This window comes from Eschrichtius robustus, chromosome 3 (assembly GCF_028021215.1).
Source record: "Eschrichtius robustus isolate mEscRob2 chromosome 3, mEscRob2.pri, whole genome shotgun sequence".
Lineage (NCBI taxonomy): Eukaryota > Metazoa > Chordata > Mammalia > Artiodactyla > Eschrichtiidae > Eschrichtius > Eschrichtius robustus.
In genome coordinates this window covers 117,696,061-117,711,921 of record NC_090826.1, presented here as the reverse complement: position 1 = coordinate 117,711,921, position 15,861 = coordinate 117,696,061, and the positions used below count along the sequence as shown (strand labels likewise).

General features: G+C 48.5%; 1 protein-coding gene across 1 annotated transcript; it reads left to right on the top strand.

Annotated features, from left to right (window-relative positions):
- Window positions 1–5,019: 5,019 nt before the first annotated feature.
- On the top strand, window positions 5,020–15,080 carry LOC137761397 (SLAM family member 9-like; the record flags this gene model as incomplete). The annotated part of the gene is given in 5 exon segments (XM_068538316.1): window positions 5,020–5,119; window positions 8,836–9,186; window positions 12,152–12,424; window positions 13,165–13,431; window positions 15,007–15,080. Coding segments are annotated over 5 exon segments (1,065 nt in total), but the record flags the coding sequence as incomplete, so codon positions are not given.
- Window positions 15,081–15,861: the final 781 nt, after the last annotated feature.

Genomic DNA, 15,861 nt, shown 5'->3' with positions numbered 1-15,861 from the left:
AAAACTTCAGGATGGTGGAGTGTGTGGTTTTAGCTAACATTCAGTGAGTGCTTCTCGGGTGCTAGGCCCTCTTCTAAAACTTGACACATATTAACTCATTAGTCTTCACAACAGCTTTATGAGATAGGTATTTTTTATCATCCCCACTTAATAGATGAGAAAACTGAGGTATAAGGAGAGTAAGTAGCTTGCTCTGAGTTTTGTAGTTAGTGAGAATTTGAACCCAGGAAGTCTGGGAGGAAGGAGGGAGAGAGGGGGTCAATTAGGATAACAGGCCTCTGCCCATGGAGAGCTTCTTCAGAGGCTGGTCATGAGCTGATGTTGCAGAATCCTGAGAGGGAAGGCCTCCTTAAATTTGTGCTTTAGACACCTCTCTCACCTCACTCTAGTACTGGCCTTGTGACTAGAATATGGTTGCCTAGAGAGAACTGCAGGACATGGGGCCAGGAATGGTTGCCGCAGCTCAGATAAAGGGTCTTACAACCTAGGAGCTATGGACTAAATGTTTGTGTCTCCCCAACATTCACATGTTGAAGTCTAATCCCAAATGCAATGGTTTTAGGAAGTGGAACATTTGGGAGATGATGAGGTCTTGAGGGTAGAGCCCTGAAGAATGGGATTAGTGTCCTTATACAAGAGACCCCAGAGAGCTCCCTCACCCCTTGTGCCATGTGAAGACACAGTGAGAAGATGGCTGTCTATGAACCAGGAAGCAGGCTCTCACCAGACGCTAAACATGTTGGTGTCTTGATCCTCGACTTCCCAGCCTCCAGAACTCAATTTCTTGTTTATAAGGCACACAGCCTATGGTATTTTTGTTATAGTGACCCAAATGGACTAAGACATAAGACTACAGGCAGTGATGGTCCAGCAAGTGTTTTTAAGCAGAGGCATGGCATGACTCAAGGACTCGAAGAAAGATTACTCCAGCAGCAGAGTGGAAGGTGGATGGAAGGAATGAGACTGAGATATGAGAAGACAGGTCACTAGGGAGCCCAGGTAAGAGCATGAGAGCAGGGACAGCCTGGATGGGAAGAGAGAAGAAATGTGGGAGAGGGTTCAGAGATATTGATAATAATAAAAATAATCACATCTGTTGAGTAATTGCTGTGGGTAAGGCTTTGTGCTTGGAGTTTTACATACGTTTTCTCTTTTAATCCTCAAATCAACCCTATTTGGTTGGTACTCCTATTATTCCCATTTTAGAGATGAAGAAACTGAGGCTTAGTGAAGGAAAAGTCATTGGAAGGACCTTCTTTGAAGTTGTGAACATAGGTAGACACAGTCTTGTGATACACAGAATCCAAATGAAGTATCATTTAAGTATAGTAATTAAGTGCAATAAAAATCTAAAATAATGTGAGTTTTGATATAATGCAGTTGGCAAATGGGGTCTTTACTCACCCAGCCCCTGTCTTCACACAGTGAGGGCTAATATTCTCATTGGGCCATGGATGCAAAGGCACCTAGTGTTGGGAAGCAGAGTGGAGGCAGGTTGGCCCCAGCATCTCCAGTTTCTCAGTGTCCTTGTACCAGGCCAGCAAAGGGTGCAAATGACTGGAAAGTCTGGAACCCCTGCTACTGTCCTGGAAATCCAGCCAGTCACAGGCCCCTATTTACTGGGCATTGCCTTCAGGTAGCACCAAACTCCAGCCTGGGCTGCAATTTGGATCCTGCAGCCATAGTCCCAAATTTAGTTGCATAGATTCACCATGAGCCCCAAACCAGCCCTTTAATAACTTTGCAATTAAGATGACCCTGCATTTTACACAACTGCATCTTTTGGACTTTATTTTTAATGTTATGTGGGGTTCTAATATGTACTATTCCTAAAGATTGGAAGAATATGAAAAGAGTATAGAATTTTGGCAAGTTCAAAGCTCTTTACACCTAAATGGAAAGAGAGTTAAATATCTTAAGAGCAAAAATAAATGCAAAGGAAAAATCAAGTTCTGTAGCTGCAGGAAGGGGAAAAATTAGGTAATATCACAGTGTGCAAATTGAATCTAGGGGACAAGGGCATGAGACCAGCCTTTTAGAGGGCATCAGCAAAGTAAATAAAGGGACCATAAGCTAAAGTCTCAGTGATATCTGGTCATTAAGCAACAGTCCTTGGTTGAGAAGGTGGCCCAGGGAATAGCTGGGATTGAGATGATTGTTTCCTTTGTAGTTATGAATCTTTCAATCCTGGAAAGATAAGGAATTCAGAATAGACATGTTCAAGATATCAGTTAATACTTTTTGTTTAAGCATATGTATTGTTTAAGAAATCCAGCTTATTAAAGTAATAGTTAACTTTGTGGTTCTGATTTGAACTGTGTTAAGTGAGTAATTGATTTACACTTTGATTTTAGTTGGAAATCTTAAGTATATATGAAGTATTTGAATATTTTAAAACAACTTAAGAATTACCATACTTAAAACTTTAGTTATTAGATTTATAAGCTCTCTTTAAGTATTTGGGGGGGCTTATTTGTTGATTAAAATACTTTAGAAGGAAATTAAATACATGACATTCAATAGTGAGGTTTGAAGTCCTTAAGGGAATCAATTTATACATTTGTAAAATGAGTCAAATATTATCAATAGCCCCTAAAAAGGGTTATTAGAAGTTTCCTGACTTGTAAATGGAACAATATGTTTGTAAGCTGAACTGGCCTTAAGGCTGACAGGTTTTTAGTTTGTCTGTTTGGTTTTTTTATAGTAAATTGAATATGAATTCTTTTTTTTTTTTAAGTATTTGTTTATTTGGCTGGGCCAGGTCTTAGTTGCTGCCCACAGCATCTTCGTTGCCGCGTGAGGGATCTTTAGTTGCAGCACGGGGGATCTAGTTCCCTGATCAGGAATCGAACCCAGGCCCCCTGCATTGGGAGAGCGAACTCTTAACCGCTGGACCACCAGGGAAGTCCCTGAATATGAATTCTTAAAAGCAGTATAACCTATGAATGATTTTTTTTTTTTTAAGGATATCTTGGGGGTTAATTTGATTCTAGGGTTGATTGTCGTAGGCACTCTTTTTTTTTTAAATTTTATTTATTTATTTATTTATGGCTGTGTTGGGTCTTTGTTTCTGTGCGAGGGCTTTCTCCAGTTGTGGCAAGTGGGGGCCACTCTTCATCGCAGTGCGCGGGCCTCTCACTATCGTGGCCTCTCTTGCCGCGGAGCACAGGCTCCAGACACGCAGGCTCAGTAATTGTGGCTCACGGGCCCAGCTGCTCTGCGGCATGTGGGATCTTCCCAGACCAGGGCTCGAACCCGTGTCCCCTGCATTGGCAGGCGGACTCCCAACCACTGCGCCACCAGGGAAGCCCTATGAATGATTTTTTTAAGCACTAAAACCACCTTCAGGGAAATAAATGATAGTGGGAGAGTCTTATTGACTGGAAGGTAGTTTGCTAAGGTCACAGGGATAGCAAGCAGCAGAGGCAGGATTCAGATCAAAAAGCTTCACACACACCCCACTGCACCCAATCCCTCCTGAGGCTAAATCACTCACATAACTTTATTTTTCTATTGATGTGACTTTCCCACTGGCCTGTGAGCAACATGCTTGCAGAAACTTCTTTTCATCTTTGAATCCCCAGTCTCAGCACAGTGCCTTTGCAGCTCCCAGCAGGAGCTCATATGTGTGTTGAATAATTGAGTGAGGAGAACCCAGTGAGAATAGCATCCCAGAGCACCCTCAAGGGACGGTTTCAAGCAGGGAGTGTTCCAAAGTCAAATTCCACCAAGCGGTCATAGAAGATAAGGACCAAAGGGTCTATAGGATGTGACTGATGGGAGACCATTGGTGACGTTCTTAAAAGCAACATAGATTCTCTTCAAGTCTTGTCGGGACACCTAGCCTCCACACACTGAAGGTCAGGGAGATACTTATCAAAGTCCGAGAAGTAAGGGAGCCTTACTTCTGACTAGATTGTGACTAGCAACAGGAGACACTAGTCACAATCACCTTCTCATGGAGATGTCAGAGGAGTCTGCATAGCCTAGCAAAGCCATCAGGACTCCTTGGTGTGGAGAAGTGGGGAGGGGAGCTCCATACCTGCCCCTCTCTCTGGCCCCTCTCTCTCCATCCACCCATGGACCAGGACTTTTCACACAACTCCCTCAACCGAACCACTAACAGGGCAAGATAGTAAAATGATATCTGGTGGTCCTTCATGGTTGGAGGTAGAGGTGGTCCCAAAAGTCTTGTTCCCTGGATCCTTCCAGCCTTGTTTCTGTGCTAAAGAAGCTACAGCCAAGCCTGTGCCTGTCACATTTTTGTCCTTGGGCCATCCTGGGCTCGTTCTTCTCTGCCTGTTGACTCCGTGTCTGCTCATGGACTTACTAAGCATGTAGGAACTAAGTCCTTACTATATGCTGATACTGAGCTAGTCACTGGGAACTGAAAAGTGAAAAAAGTAGGCCCTACCCTCAAAGGGCTGAGAGACTACTAGGAAGAGTATGCAAGTAAGCAGATGTTTATGGCACAGCAGGATGGGTGTTACCGTAGAGGCGAGTAGGCGGAATCTGAGAGGCCCAGAAGAGGGCAACTGTTCTAGTGTGGCGTTTCAGGCAAAGCCTTTCTCAAGGCGGTGATGACTTTAGTTGGGGAATGGGAGGATATTAGAAGGAGGCAGGTGAGCCAGGTGACAGGGACTAGGGTAGTCCAGTAAGCCGAATTGCAGGAGTCAATTTACAATGGTGAGAAATCATAAGGTATGTGGGGGGGAGTCCAAGATGTGAGACTCGGTGACAACATGAGGCCAAGCTCATGTCGGGAAGCCAGCAGATCCTGAAGGATTTCATCCATCAGGACTGTGACCCTGGACTTTACCTTGTAGGGGATGGGGGACCTTAGAAGGGTTTAAAGCAAGGCTGCGACGTCGTCAGCTTTGGCTTTTAAATAGCTCACTCTGCTGCCTCTCACACTTCTTTCTTTCATATCCCCTTTTTTTCATATCATGTGACTCAAAAGCTACATGTGATTAAAGCGGTGAACTCTAAAAATGGGAAATGTTTGTGGGCTGATATTTACATGCACACAGCCTATCAGCTGTCGTGAGGCAGGCCAGTCCGCTGCATATTATGGGTCTTTCTCTACTGTGGTCCTTGCTCCTCCATGGTCTTCTCACTGGTAAGTCTGTCCTTGCCACTGCCTCCCAGGCACCTCTACCTGCCTGCATGTTGGGTTTCTCCAGCAATGGGTCATTTTCACTGAAGATGCCGCCTCGCTGGGAGCCAGACTCTGTGTGTGTGTGTGTGTGTGTGTGTGAGGTGTGTGTGTGTATGAGGGGTGCGTGTGCTATCATCTCAGACCATGCAAACCCAGATTGTGTCCTGTCACTTTCACACTTCTTCTGCTAGTGAGTCACAAGGACCCTGGACGTCCCCAGACAGACCGATGGTGGAGGCATGAGATAGGAGATCTGCCACAGCCAGTTCCAGGACCTAGTTTGCATCTTGCCATTTCAAGCATGATCCTCTTATGTCTCTCTCCCCCAAGCCTCTGAGAGTCACCTTTATTGTGAATTGGGCTTTCCTGTCACATAAATGACTTCAGTAGGGGATCTCAAACCCGGCACCTCGTGGCTGTTCCTGTCCCTCTGGGTTCTTACTGCTCACTCCCATGCCCCCGAGGACCTGAGTGGTGGCAGGAAACAGACTTGAGAACCGGAGGCCAGAGGAACAGAGCTCTTAAGAAACCCATGGTGAGGGGCCAGGTTCTGCTCTTAGTCTCCAGAGTTTCAGTCTTTCGCTTTCATCCTCATTTAGGAGGAAACCAGCTTGCACTGGTTATCAGGGTCACCTGCCTTCAGGGTGGCCGCCACCCCAGCCTTTAGGGTGTCCCCTAAGCCTGCTGTAGAATCCTTGAAATGTGTTTAAAACTTGGCAGTTTATAAAGAACTTTTACTCAAATTTAAAATAACCTGATCCCAGGCTTCCCTGGTGGTGCAGTGGTAAAGAATCCACCTGCCAATGCAGGGGACACAGGTTCGAGTCCCGGTCCGGGAAGATCCCACATGCCGCAGAGCAACAAAGCCCGTGCGCCACGGCTACTGAAGCCCGCGCACCTAGAGCCCGTGCTCCACAATGAAAGGAGCCACCGCAGTGAGAAGCCTGCGCACCACAACGAAGAGTAGCCCCCGCTCACCGCAACTAGAGAAAGCCCGTGCGCAGCAACGAAAACCCAACACAGCCAAATATAAATAAATAAAATTTATTAAATAAATAAATAAATAAAATAATCTGATCCCTACAACAATCTTGTGATATAGATAAGGCAGATAGTATTAAGCATATTTTACAGACGATAGACTGAGAGATTAGGTGACATCTTCTGGCACACAGCTGATGATCTGTGAGAACGGAAGTCAGCACGGCCCAGCTGTGGGAATGCAGCAGCAGCAAGGAAACTCAGAGAACCACAGTGTCCCCAGCCAAAGTCACAGAATTGAAACTCAGAGGCCGGATTCCTGGAAGCTTCCCCTTGCCTCCACTTTCATATCCCTCCACGAAGCAAGCACATCTGTGAGCTTCCCTTCCTCTGTGGCGTCCAGGCCAGGCCCTTGGAGGTCACTGTTGACAGGGGCATCCCTAGGGCACGTGGCAAAAGAATGGGTGAGACAGGTCTTGCCTTAAGAAATGTTCATATTTCTTCGGTTCAATTCCAGAAACATTTGTTGAGGCCTCTTGTGTGCTGGTCCTGTGCTGTGTGTGTGTGGTGGGGAAAGGGGTCAGTGGCACACGGGGAGGAATTAGGTGTGGTGCAATTCTGCTGCTGGCAGCACAGTGTAGTCAACAGAGCATAAGCTTCGGGGTCAGGCGAACTTGGGTTTCATGTGACCTCTATTGCTTCCTAGCTGGTGACTCTGGGCAAGTAATTTTCTTAAGCTCTTTGAGTCTCATGGTCTTCATCTGTGAAGTGGGAATAAGAATATGGACCTTACTAGTTTGTTGGGAAAGTTAAATAAAATAATGTGCTTAACGTACTCAGCAGTGTCTGGCACTGAGCTTTCATGTACTGGTCTGATCCCTTTGTGTCTCTTTCCCTCATTGAATCCAGAAACAGGATTCAGAAAGGGAAGCTCTACACACATCCCACTGCACCTAACCACGTGGCTAAACCCTCAGCCTTACTTTACTTTATTGCTCAGATACTAATTCCCTTCTACCTTCTCCTGTCCTTGGGGAGCTCATGAACTATGGGGAAAGACAAACAACCCAGCTAGTTGTATGAGGCAGAATGAAGTAAAAGCTTTAAACAAAACAAGCCAACAAAAGCACAGGCTGAAGGAAACTAGGAGGAAGGCATGGCCAGACCGGAAGTATGGAGCTCAGCTAAGGCTCCAGAAAGGAAGCAGCACTTGAACCAGGCTTAACGAGTTACTGCACTCAAGGGTGCAAGGGTGAGCATAGCTGCTTGGTCAAGGTGGAATTCCTCCAGGCCAGACTTTAGGTCCTGGGCCAACTCGGGATGAGAAAGATCCATCTGGTGCCAGCACTGCTTTGGCATGCTTCCAGCCGATTTGCACAATCCTCCAAGTGGAGCCAGAATAGCTCCATGGAAGAAATGAACACCAGGCCGTCCAGTGGATTCTGTGGTGGGCACACAGGATGCTGTACGTCCCCCCGTGTGGAATCCCCACTCCCACAAGACAGCCACCACTCTCTTACTCCTCGTCACCGCAGCTGCTATCACAGGACTTCTCAGTTCAACTTTCAGCAGAAAAACCTCACCACCAGGCCTAGGAATCAGTGATGCAGCCAGTGCTTCTGGATTCCAGTTTGAATCAGGACCTGCATCCCTCCCTGGGCCAGGCAGCCTTTCTCTTTAAATAACTATGCAGCAGACCTGAGTCAGTTTCAGACTTTCTGCCTCCTGGGACTGTGTATCGGTGTTGCAAAAATAGAGGTGGGTCCAACTACTTAGGAGTGTTTTTTTTACATTTCTCTGCAAGAGCACTGACTAGTTTTGGTAAGGATGCAAACAAGATGCGGTCGCCAACTTATCTCAGTGACGTTAAGTATCTTTAATAATGCCATAGTGAGGCATTTACTTGCATTATCTCATTTAACACTCACAAAATCCTGGAAGATGGCACTCCCTGTTTCACAGGTGAGAAAACCAGGACTCAGAGAGGTTAAGTAACCTGCCAAAGATCACACAGCTAGCACCTGGTAGAGCAAGGGCTTGAACTTGGGCAGTCTGACTAGTGCCCTGGTGTTACACTCTTCTCTCAAGGGCAGTATAGGCTAGTATCCAAATGACTGTCCCACTGACCACGCTTAACCTGGCTTGGCTAGCACAGCACCAGCCCTCCTGCTCTAGAAAGATATGTTCCCAGATTCCTGGCTGGGCCTCAGAGGAGCTGGCTTTTGTTTCAGAAGTGGCCAAATAAGCAATTATGGGCGATGCTGGAAAGCGGTTCCTGCTGTGGATGGAGCTGGGCTAAGTGAGTTCTGGTCCTATTCCCTGAATCGGCAAGAGAGTGGCTCAGAGAAACGGCAGAGATCACCGCCCCCATAGGCCCCTCCCAAGAATTTTGCTTACTCTCCATCACACTTAGTACCTGCAACCCTTAGGACAGCCTTCATTGATTATTTCCTCATATGTTAATTAACGTAAATGCTGAAGGAGACCACTTTGGTGTGGAGGAGTGACCAAGTTGTGTTCTAGTTCTATCCCTAACTAGCTATGTAGTCTTGAGCAAGGCACGTAAATTCTGTGGGTCTCTGTTTTCTCACCTATAAAATAGGAATAATAATCATGGTCCTGACTCTCTCCCTCAGGCCTGTTGTGAGCCTCCAATGTAATAGGCTGCCTCTGAAGCCTCTGTTCTGTGTTTGCAGAACCAGGGGTTTCCAGAGAGGACCCAGCCCACATGGTGGTAACTGGGACCCTAGGGGGGTCTGTCATTTTGCCCCTGCAGCTGCAGGATGGACAGCAGGTGGAGAGCATCTCCTGGATGTGTCGTTCGGTCCCCGGGGCAATAGCCACTGTAACTTTGGTAGAACCCGGAGGGCCAGACACCTTTTACCAGGCAGAAAGGCAGTACTGGGGTCGTTTGAGTGTGGTGGGCCCAGGCTGCTCCCTGCAGATCAGCCACCTGAGCTGGGAGGATGCAGGGTCCTGCCGAGCCCATGTTAATCTGTGGAGTTCCCGCATCACCCATGCCTGGGAGTACAGGCTGCACGTCTATGGTGAGTGTCTGGGGAACGGCAACAGGTGGGTGTGTGTGGTGACTGTCTTTCAGTCGTTTTTTTTTTAAAATAAATTTATTTATTTTATTTATTTATTTTTGTCTGCTTTGGGTCTTCATTGCTGTGCACGGGCTTTCTCTAGTTGTGGTGAGCGGGCGTACTCTTTGCTGTGGTGCGTCGGCTTCTCATTGCGGTGGCTTAGGCTCTAGGCACTTGGGCTTCAGTAGTTGTGGCACTTGGGCTTCAGTAGTTGTGGCTCGTGGGCTCTAGAGTGCAGGCTCAGTAGTTGTGGCGCACGGGCTTAGTTGCTCCACGGCATGTGGGATCTTCCCGGATCAGGGCTCGAACCCATGTCCCCTGCATTGGCAGGTGGATTCTTAACCACTGCGCCACCAGGGAAGTCCCTTTCAGTCATTTTTATAGCCTTTCCCACTTCCCTTTTGGTTACATTTATAATTTTCTTTCTAATTACAAGGCTAACACGTGCTCACTGGGGAAAAACATGGAAAGTAGAGTTACCTGGGAGAATATCCTGAAAAGTCTCGGGGCCCAGGACGTGTCCCAGACCAGTTGCAGCAGAACCCCTGAGTCTGGGCAGAGAATGGTATTTCAGGCCATGAGAACTGGCTTCTGCCACAACCTACTTGTGTGGCCTTGAGCTTTCTCCTTGCTAAGATAGGAACACTACCTTCTGTGAGAATAAAGTTCATGGGAAAGAGCTTTGTAAAGCTCTGTACAGATGTACGAGAACACTATTATCATATTCATTAAGGAAATTTAAACAATTGTTTTAGCAGGGGAAACTACAAAGGGGACAAGGAGTCGGGGGGTGCCAGGCATACGCAGCAGCAAGATCGGCCAGTGAAGACACAGTCAGGTACTTTTAGATTCAAACAGCTTATTACTTATATAGGTAGTGAGAGGGAGAGGGGCCAAAGGTCCCAGATCCCTGGGTCCTCATTCCACACCCCAGAAATGATGACACTGAGAAAAAAGGGACCGGATGAACATAATGGGTGTTGCTAAGAAACAAATTCTAGACTGCAGAGAAGAGGTTTTGTAGTCAGCAGCTCTGTTCTGCGGGGGTGGAGCAGGAAGCCCCGAACCTCATGACAAACTGCTCATGACAGCCTCCCAGGAGGGACCGGTGGGAGGCCCGTGGGAGATGGCTTCAAGGTAATGCCTCACAGCCCACCCTCCTGTCATGTTCTGGGACGATCACAAGGCCTTTTGCAAGACTCGGATTAACTGTGATTCTAGTCTTTGCTTGAACAACAAGGATGCCATGGATGGCAAGTTCACCAGGCAAGGTCACCATGATGCCATGGCAGAGCTGTTCTTCTACAGTGGGTAGCAGGAAAGGTACCAGTGATGAGTGAGGATGAACACAGGAAGCTAAGTGATGGAGAGAAAGTGGAGAACCTTCTCAGACATTTTCCTGGGTTATGTGACAGGAAATATTCCTATTAGATGAAGGCATTTTTTTTTTTTTTAAGTCGGGGATGATGGAATTGCCGCGGTCAGGTTCACATGGCTGGGGAGAAAGCATTTCTGCCATAAATTGGCCTGGAATGGCTGTGGCCCATTCCTCAGACGGGGCAAGGGAACACTGGGTGAGGGGCTGCTGGGACCTGGGGTAGGACTGTTCACCCCAGGGGTGGTGGGAGAGCCCCTCTCTCTATGCTGATGGTCATTCTGGCAGGATGAGCTCAGTGTGGATTCTGGGCAGGATATAAAGCTGTGCTAACCAATCAGAGGTGGGGTCTTCCAGAGAGGGCTCCTGGGGCAAGAGTGATGATAAGGGGCCAGGCTTTCATCCTTCACAGGGTATTTCCCAAATCACTGGTGGTTTGTGACAGCCTTGCTAACAGGCAGGAAAGGGGTTTGGATTTCTAGGCTAAGGAGACTGAGTCTCAGAGAGAAAAAAATGACATACCCGTGACAGAGAGCTAGAAGGATGCAGAGGGCTGGGAATAGAACTCAGGTACCCCAATGCCACACCCTGGATTTCCCATATGTCCCTGTATTTATCTTCCTGAGCTTGAGAGGACACTGAGGAGACAAGGGCCTGCAGGAGGCGTCACAGAGGAAGGGTTTGGATCCCAGGGCCTGGTCTACGGAAGACACACTGGAGTGAGGCAGCAGAAAGTTACCCAGCAGTGGACATCTCCAGCTTGCCTTCTCCTGGGGGACATTCTGGGCTGTGTTGTCCTATTTTGCACAGTTGAGTTGCCCCTGGGGCTACTGTTAGGTGGACCCCAGGGCAGAGGCCCAATACCAGAGCAGCCTTCTCCCAAGCCTTGTGACTTTGTTGCCTGTCCTGATTGTCTGTTGTCTGCAACTGCTCTTGCGGCTGCCCTCAAACCCTCCTGATTCTGGCCTGGGGAGGCAGGTGGGCAAATAACGAGACTATGTGTACCTTAAGGAGAGCATCCGGGTGCCTGGTCCTGGGGTAAGAAGGGATGGAGTGGAGGCGGAAGGGAATGCAAGGACGTAGGAGAAACCGCAAAGGTATAGGGCCACATCCTCTGGGAGCCTCGTTCAGCATCTGGACGCTCAGTGCAGAGCCCCCTACTGGGGAAAGATGTAATTACAACACGGTTCCTTGCTTGCCCGTACAGACAGCCTTCATCTACTCAGTGCAGGGTGGGAATTCAGCTTTGAGGTCAGATCCATTGGATTTGGGATCGATGAGACTCTGGGCAAGTAACTTAAATAGAGTAGATATAACACCTTCCTTAGCTACTTCATAAGATTGTTCTGGGAATCTGAGGAGATATTAAGTGACGTGCCTTATAAAGCCCAAAGCTTGATAATAGACGTGGCCAGCTTCTGCCTCTGTTGTTCCTTATGTGTATTCAGGGTGGTGCAGGGTCTTGGCAGCCACGCCTCCTGCTTCTGCCCTGTGAAGGGGAGGCCCAGAGCAGTTTTCCAGTCCTCCGTTGGTTCTTCTTTGCACACACAGAGCAGCTGGCCCGGCCCCGTGTCACAGTGAGCTCCAGGATGAGTGGGAATGGACACTGCCTCGTCATACTAACATGCATGGCAGAAAGCAGAGGAGGCACTGTGACCTACAGCTGGACAGCCCTGGGGCCCCGGACTGTTGTGTCCCACGGAGGGTCTGTCCTCAGTGTCTCCTTGAGACCTGGGAACGGTGCTCTGAACTTTACCTGCGTGGTCAAGAACCCAGTCAGTAACAGCAGCTCCCTCCCTGTCTCGGTGCCGCCCTCATGCACAGGTACCTGAAACCCAAGCACACACCCTGCTCGGCAGCTCTGGAGTAGACGGAAGCTGGAGGAAGGACTCTTGTCCCCTTCAGGCCCCAAGGAGAGAGGCGAACACCCTTGAGAGAGTGGGTGGGCCAGGGTTGGTCCGTGTGGTCAGGGGAGAGGGAGGAGACCCGCTGGAGCTGATGGGGAGGCTGGAGGGCTCTGGGCAGGAGGGGCTGGATGGGACCTGTGGCTGCCCCAAGTGGGCAGGGAGGCCCTGACACTGAAGCTGTGGTTTTCTCTCTCCATTTGCAGGACTAGGAATCCTGGGAGGGGAATCAGTAGGGGAGATAGTGGTCAGCACCCTTGGGAAGTCGGCCACTCTGCCCCTGGAGGTCCCGGTGGGGCAGGAGTTTGAAAAGGTTACCTGGAGCTCTCCAGGGCTTGTGGCTATTTTGCAACCGGGACCGGCAGGCAAACCAATCCTGGTTGCTGGGACTCAGGGACCCAAGAGCAGGAGAGTGAGTGTCCTCCGCCACGACTACTCTCTTCAGATCAGCTCCCTGAGGCTGCAGGACTCTGGCTCCTATAGAGCCTGGATAACTCTGCAGAGTCCCCTGATCAACATGACCAAGGATTTCACCCTGCGCGTCTATGGTGGGTGGGGGGGGGGTGGTAGAGGGCCTACGTTTGAACTCTGACCTTTCTTCTCCTCTGCTTGGCCAGGCCAGAGCCTTCTCATAGCTTGAACTATCCCTTCTTGGCACAGACGGTCTGCAAGAGCCCAATATCACGGCCAGCTCTCAGATCATGAAGGATGGGACCTGCTTCATCACCCTGGCTTGCTGGATGGACCAGGCTGGAGAGGATGTTAAGTAGAGCTGGGACCCCCAAGGCCAGGGGGCAGTTGTGTCTCACGGGGGGACCACTCTCAGCATGTCCTGGAGATCTGGGGTCAGTGACAGGCATCGCTATACTGCCAAGAACCCCATCAGCCAGAGCTCCAGCTCCCTCCCTGTCAGGCCCCTCTGCTCAGGTAACCGCTTCCTTCTGAGAACCTTTCACTGTAGACTCGGTCCAGATCCACAGCATCCCTGCCTGCCTTCCTCAGGGTTCTAGGAGTGGTTAAAGAAAAATAGGGCAGGATTAGTTTGCAGGAGGGAGCGTCTCTGGGGTGGCAGGAGATGAGGGTTCTGGCACTACCATCCCGCTCTGCCCACCTTCTGTCGGCCCCAGACCCCCATGTCTGGACTTGCAGCAGACTCAGCTGGGTATTGGCTCATTCCCGGGACTCCCTGAGGGAAGGTGCTTCCCCCATCCCCACTCAGTCCTGCAGAGCCCAGCGAGGAGGGGTCCCAGACCTCCTTGCCTGTGTCCTCAGAGAAGCCTCAGCCCCTACCCCTGCCTAGAGCTGCTCCGAGAGGGTAACAGGGCTGTGCTCTTCCGGTGGGCAAGGGTGGCCTCTCCTGGTTTCCACAGGCCATGACAGGAAACCGCCTCGGTCCAAACACACCTGTTCCTCTCCTCTTCTCCACTGACCTCTGAAACAGTTGTCTCTGCTCCCTGTCTCTGGTTCCTCACCAGCCATTCACTCGTCAACCCCTTGTGGCTGGTTTGCCCCAGTAGCATCCTGATAGCTAAGCTCAGGGGCTACTCCTCAATTCTGTTACCCTCAACCTGCTCTCCTCAGCCACGTGGGCTGGACCTCTTCTCTCGGGTCACAGTCCTTCCCAGGACCGATGTTGCCCTATGCCCATGCCTCTCCCCACACCCCTTGTTTTCTTCCTGTTGCCAAAGGCAGAAAGCTGGTTTTTTAGAGCCCTCGTCTTCCTCACGCTACCAGCCATTGCTCACACCTTCCTCACTTCACGTATTCCTCACCTGGTCTCCTAACTCCCCTCCCCTCCCCTCCCAATCATCCTCCTGACTGTGCTGCTAGCGGGTTAAGTCTAAATGAAAGCAATGCTTGTGTTTCTTTTCGCTTAAAACCCTATGATGTCTGCCCACTATCTAAGGTATAAATATTTTTGCACCTCTTTCTTCATTAAGCAACATGCATTCACAGAGCATTTTTAAGGCACCCTGTGTTGTTCTAGTCATTGAAGATACAGTGAAGAAGAGGTCTGGATATATTCCCACCCCTTGGGGAACTCACCGTTACAATCATCACGATCTGCAGCTAACCCTAGTAAATGACTTTAGGAGAGCCCTGAGCATGCTGTATAATGGCCTTTGTGCATGTGTCTGTCTTCTCCATTGAACCATGACAAAGCCCATGCTTACCCTTCTCTGCATCTCCAATACACAGCATGTAATAGGTGTTTGAAGTGTGAATCTGACAAGATTTTAAGGGGCAGCCTATGCTGGGTGTAATGGGACACAAGGAAACAGGATAATTGGCTTCAGACATTAACATTCTCCCTCCCTCTCTATGGGGCCTGGAGGACATTTCAGCTCCATCCCCAGATCCAGCTTCCTCAAGGGGTCTCCAGCCCACTCACACCTCTGACTTTTCTTCCTGGAATACTTCTTCCCCTGTTTCCCTGTCTTCCCATTTCTTTTCTTCTCTTCCTTTTACCCAATTCCTAACCTGTGATCATTGTTTATTCAGGTTCCTTCCTACTCTGCTACTTGAGGAAAGAGTTTCTTCTCTTTTTGATCCTGGGAGCTTTGCAGATTAAATAGATTTCACCTTGACATGCGGAGAAGCCAAGAGGAAGAATGTGAGAAGAGGGTCATCCTGTGAGACACAGAGATAAGGAAGTCTACACAGAGAGAGAGTGTGACCTGATACCAGCATCTCCTGGTGTGAGTGAGAGAGAGACATCGATTCTGATTAAGTGTAAAACTGATTTCTTTTGCAAACCGAGTTCAAAACAAACAAGAAACTGCTACATATCTTCAGCTTAAAATAATCTGTTTATGTTTTGTTTAACTGTGTTTTAAAGTGTTCAGAAAGAAAAGAGGGCTTATTCACATAAGAAAACTTGAATGGTTTGAAACATAGTTAATATATAATGATAATACATAATTAACAAAACTATTAAATTTTGTACATATACATTATTTTTTTGTTAAAATTTAAGTAAATGGGCTCAGACAGCCCAGACTCAACTTAAATTTCGTCTCCTTGGAGCAGCCTTTGACCACCTTATTGAAGCGGATCTTACTTCTTATTCATAGTCATTGTACCCGGTTCAGTTTTGTCAAATTATCACAATTTGTAAATATATATTTATTTGTTAGTTGTCGTGGTCTGAACGCGGGTTGGAAAATAATTTCTAGACACAAGGCAGAATGTAAAGAAGATAGAATTTATTGGAGGGAAGGGTCGCTGCCAGAACAGCGTGTCGACTTCCTAGTAGTCTGGGACAGTCAAGCCCGAACATGTGCTATTGCTCAGTTTTTATAGCCAGAAAACAAAGGAATGGTCCAAGGTGAAAATTTCATTTACTGATTGGTCGAG